This window comes from Pelophylax lessonae, assembly GCF_965119305.1.
Source record: "Pelophylax lessonae genome assembly, chromosome: 1".
NCBI lineage: Eukaryota > Metazoa > Chordata > Amphibia > Anura > Ranidae > Pelophylax > Pelophylax lessonae.
In genome coordinates, this window is record NC_138768.1 from 890,845,504 (window position 1) to 890,850,503 (window position 5,000).

The window sequence follows — 5,000 nt, forward strand, 5'->3', positions numbered from 1 at the left end:
CCTGACACCCCTCAGTGTATATACACAGCAGTCCCTACACCCCTCACTGTATATACACAGCAGTCCTGACATATATACACTCGGTGTTTATAGATAGTCCACTCGAAGTATACAGAAACATCTCAGGTGAGGGGGGATTGTGTCCTCCATTTCAGGTGAGGGGGGATTGTGTCCTCCATCTCAGGTGGAGGGGGGGGGTTGTCCATCACAGGTGGTGGTGGGGAGTGTGTCCTCCATCCCAGGTGAGGGGGGGGGGTGTACTCCATCTCAAGTGGGGGGGGGGTAGGTGTACTCCATCTCAGGGTTGTCCAGCACTCAGGGATTGGTGTCCTCCGATCTCAGGAGTTTAGGAGGTGCAGAAGGTTCCACCCTGAAGAACCGACCACTGAAGGTATAAACATGGCTGACCACCATGTGGGGTGGAGTAGAGGGGGGATGGGTAGGTGGAGGTGTTGGAGAAGACCTCTATATCCTCACAGATGTGCCCGAGATTGTCTGTGTATATTCCAAGCATCATATGGAGTCCAGGACAAGAAGAAAGATTGGGGGGTCATGACCTCTGATGGCTGGATGGTGGTGGGGGAGGGTCATACAGATTTGGGGGGGGAGGGGGTTGGCATTTCACAGACACTATGGGGTGATCCAGGATTGAAGACCAAGCCATGGACATAGATCACACGCTGGGGTCCTGGATCTCGCTCTGTGGCCCCTGTTGGATTGGTGGATGCAGATAGGAGGCCGCTGTTGGCTAAATCATGTAATGTAGGTCTATGGCCCTTGTAGGCGGTCTCAGTCCTGTAATTTAGCTCTTTGGTCCCTGTGGGGTTGGCAGGAGGCTCAGTCCTGTGGTGTAGCTCTGTAGCCCCTGTTGGCTGCATTAGTCCTCTAATTTAGTTTGGTGGCCCCTGTGGGGTTGGGTTGACAGACTCAGTCCTGTAGTGCAGTTCTGTGGCCCCTATTGGGTGTCACAGTCCTGTAGTGAAGTTCTGTGGCCCCCTATTGGGTGTCTCAGTCCTGTAGTGAAGTTATGTGGCCCCTATTAGGTGTCTCAATCCTGTACTGCAGTTCTGTGGCCCCTATTGGGTGTCTCGGTCCTGTAGTGAAGTTCTGTGGCCCCTATTGAGTGTCTCAGTCCTGTAGTGCAGTTCTGTGGCCCCTATTGGGTGTCTCAGTACTGTAGTGCAGTTCTGTGTCCCCTATTGGGTGTCTCAGTCCTGTAGGGTAGTTCTGTGGCCCCTACTGGGTGTCTCAGTCCTGTAGTGCACTTCTGTGTCCCCTATTGGGTGTCCTGTAGTGCAGTTCTGTGGCCCCTATTGGGTGTCTCAGTCCTGTACTGCAGTTCTGTGGTCCCTATTGGGTGTCTCAATCCTGTACTGCAGTTCTGTGGTCCCTATTAGGTGTCTCAGTCCTGTAGTGCAGTTCTGTGGCCCCTATTGGGTGTCTCAGTCCTGTAGTGAAGTTCTGTGGCCCCTATTGGGTGTCTCAATCCTGTACTGCAGTTCTGTGGTCCCTATTGGGTGTCTCAGTCCTGTAGTGCAGTTGTGGCCCCTTTTGGATGTCTCAGTCCTATATTGCAGTTCTGTGGCCCCTATTAGGTGTATCAGTCCTGTAGTACAGTTCTGTGGTCCCATTGGGTTTCTCAGTCCTGTACTGCAGTTCTGTGGCACCCATTAGGTGTATCAGTCCTGTAGTGCAGTTCTGTGTCCCCTACTGGGTGTCTCAGTCCTGTAGTGCAGTTCTTTGGCCCATTTTTGATGTCTCAGTCCTGTAGTGCAGTTCTGTGGCCCCTATTGGGTGTCTCAGTTCTGTAGTGCAGTTCTGTGGCCCCTATTGGGTGTCTCAGTCCTGTAGTGCAGTTCTTTGGCCCCTATTGGGTGTCTCAGTCCTGTAGTGCAGTTCTGTGTCCCCCATTGGGTGTCTCAGTCCTGTAGTGCAGTTCTGTGGCCCCTATTGAGTGTCTCAGTCCTGTAGTGCAGTTCTGTGGCCCCTATTGGGTGTCTCAGTCCTGTAGTACAGTTATGTGGCCCCTATTGAGTGTCTCAGTCCTGTAGTGCAGTTCTGTGGCCCCTATTGGGTGTCTCAGTCCTGTAGTACAGTTATGTGGCCCCTATTGGGTGTCTCAGTCCTGTAGTACAGTTCTATGGACCCTAGTGGGTGTCTCAGTCCTGTAGTACAGTTATGTGGCCCCTATTGGGTGTCTCAGTCCTGTAGTACAGTTCTTTGGCCCATTTTTGATGTCTCAGTCCTGTAGTACAGTTCTGTGGCCCCCATTGGGTGTCTCAGTCCTGTAGTACAGTTCTGTGGCCCCTATTGGTTGTTTTAGTCCTATAGTGCAGTTGTGGCCCCTTTTGGATGTCTTAGTCCTACATTGCAGTTCTGTGGCCCCTATTAGGTGTCTCAGTCCTGTAGTACAGTTCTGTGTCCCCTATTGGGTGTCTCAGTCCTGTAGTGCAGTTCTGTGGCCCCCATTGGGAGTCTCAGTCCTGTAGTGCAGTTCTGTGGCCCCCATTGGGTGTCTCAGTCCTATAGTGCAGTTCTTTGGCCCCCATTGGGTGTCTCAGTCATGTAGTGTAGTTCTTTGACCCATTTTAGATGTCTCAGTCCTGTAGTGCAGTTCTGTGGCCCCCATTAGGTGTATCAGTCCTGTAATACATTTCTATGGCCCCTATTGGGTGTCTCAGTCCTGTAGTGTAGTCCTGTGGCCCCTATTGGGTGTCTCAGTCCTGTACTGCATATTTGTGGCCCCTATTTGGTCTCAGTCCTGTAGTGCAGTTCTGTGGCCCCTATTGAGTGTCTCAGTCCTGTAGTGCAGTTCTGTGGCCCCTATTGGGTGTCTCAGTCTTGTAGTGCAGTTCTGTTGCCCCTATTGAGTGTCTCAGTCCTGTAGTGCAGTTCTGTGGCCTGTAGTACAGTTATGTGGCCCCTATTGGGTGTCTCAGTCCTGTAGTGCAGTTCTGTGGCCCTATTGGGTGTCTCAGTCCTGTAGTACAGTTCTGTGGCCCCCACTGGGTGTCTCAGTCCTGTACTGCATATTTGTGGCCCCTATTTGGTCTCAGTCCTGTAGTGCAGTTCTGTGGCCCCTATTGGGTGTCTCAGTCCTGTAGTGTAGTCCTGTGGCCCCTATTGAGTGTCTCAGTCCTGTAGTACAGTTCTGTGGCCCCCACTGGGTGTCTCAGTCCTGTACTGCATATTTGTGGCCCCTATTTGGTCTCAGTCCTGTAGTGCAGTTCTGTGGCCCCTATTGGGTGTCTCAGTCCTGTAGTGTAGTCCTGTGGCCCCTATTGAGTGTCTCAGTCCTGTAGTACAGTTCTGTGGCCCCCACTGGGTGTCTCAGTCCTGTACTGCATATTTGTGGCCCCTATTTGGTCTCAGTCCTGTACTGCATATTTGTGGCCCCTATTTGGTCTCAGTCCTGTAGTGCAGTTCTGTGGCCCCTATTAGCTGTTGTAGTGCTCTGTGAACCCCGGGGGGCACTTTAGCCGTACAACCCCAACAAGGGCCACAGAGTTAAATTACAGAATGAGACACCCAACAGGGATGTCTGCATCTTGTAGTGTATCGGGGGGCCCCCATCTTGTAGTGTATCCGGGGGCCCCTATCTTGTAGTGTATCCGGGGGCCCCTATCTTGTAGTGTATCTGGGGGCCCCTATCTTGTAGTGTATCGGGGGGCCCCTATCTTGTAGTGTATCCGGGGGCCCCTATCTTGTAGTGTATCTGGGGGCCCCTATCTCGTAGTGTATCTGGGGGCCCCTATCTTGTAGTGTATCCGGGGCCCCGTATCCATCTGTTGGGTGTCTATCTTGTAATGTACCCCCCCCCCCCTGGTGTGGCCCTCAGTCCTGCGGCTCGTAGCTGCCCAGCTTCCGTCGTAGCTCTTTGATTTGCTCGTTCTTCTTGCTGAGGATGTCCTTCATGTTGCGGTAGGCGGCGGTCTCCTGGAACTTCTTGTCCAGCTCTCTCTCGGCGAGGCTCAGCTGTTCCTTCACCCGGAGGAGTTGGTGTTTGGTGCCGGTCAGGTCCTCCTCCATCTTCCTCTGGGTGGCGCTGTGCTCCCCCACCGTCTTCTGCAGCTCCACCTTCAGGCTGCTCAGGGCGTCCTCCAGCTGGGTGACGTCCCTCGGGGGCGGGGCCTCCTTCTCCTGTAAGGCGGAGCGGCGGAGCTCCTGGAGGGCGTTGTTCTTGTCCTCTAGGGCGGAGGTGACACGCCCCTCCAGGGTGCGGAGCCGCCCCCTCAGCTTGTCGTTCTCCTCCTGGAGGCGGGAGATCTCGGCGTGGAGGAGCTGGGCGGGGCCTTCGATGGGGGTGAGGCGGGGTTTGGGGTGGGCGGAGGAAGGGGTGGGATCTTGGCCTTTCTCCAGCTCAGCCACCCTCTCCAGCAGTTGGCGGTTCTCCAGCTCCGACACGTCGGTGTGGAGGGTCAGGTGCCAGTGCTGTGATTGGAGGAACAGCTGCTGGAGGAGGAGCACGTTGGTGTGGGCGGAGTTTAGCAGCTCTAGCTCCACCTCGCTCAGTACCGCCGCCTGCAGGCCGCTCAGCAGATCGGTCACCTCCTCCGCCGTGTACGTGTCCTCCGTCAGCCGCCCCTCCAACACGTCCTGGAAGCACGAGCGGACACTCTTCAACCGGAGCTGCCGCTTCCCCTGAGCGAAGCGAATGTAACTCATCACCTCCGCCCGGTGCGCCTCACTCAGATCCACCGCCGCCATCTTCACTGTCACCATGGAAACCGATACACCGTCAGCTGACCGGAACTACGCGTCTCCACGGCAACCGGGGCGCGTCACCGCCGGGGAGAGAGCCGATTGGCTGAGTACTGGATAGGCCACAGATCATTGGAGGAACGCCCTAGTGCGTGTGACGTCAGTAAGAAACGAGACGTTATTGGAGAGCGCAGAGATGAGAAGTAGTCTGCTATTGGCTGGAGTCTGAGCGTTGGAAGGCCACAGATTATTGGAGGAACGCCCTAGTGCATGTGACGTCAATAAGCAACGAGACGTTA

At 54.8% G+C, this 5,000-nt stretch overlaps 1 protein-coding gene across 1 annotated transcript; it reads right to left on the reverse strand.

Moving 5' to 3' along the window:
- Positions 1-3,798: 3,798 nt before the first annotated feature.
- LZTFL1 (leucine zipper transcription factor like 1) lies at positions 3,799-4,760 on the reverse strand. Its single transcript, XM_082243574.1, has one exon. The coding sequence runs from the start codon at positions 4,720-4,722 to the stop codon at positions 3,835-3,837; it is 888 nt and encodes a 295-aa protein (XP_082099700.1). The 5' UTR covers positions 4,723-4,760; the 3' UTR covers positions 3,799-3,834.
- Positions 4,761-5,000: the final 240 nt, after the last annotated feature.

What these genes read in the sequence shown, in the direction of transcription:
- LZTFL1 (XM_082243574.1), bottom strand. Translation starts at nt 4,722, where the DNA reads ATGGTGACAGTGAAGATGGCGGCGGTGGATCTGAGTGAGGCGCACCGG.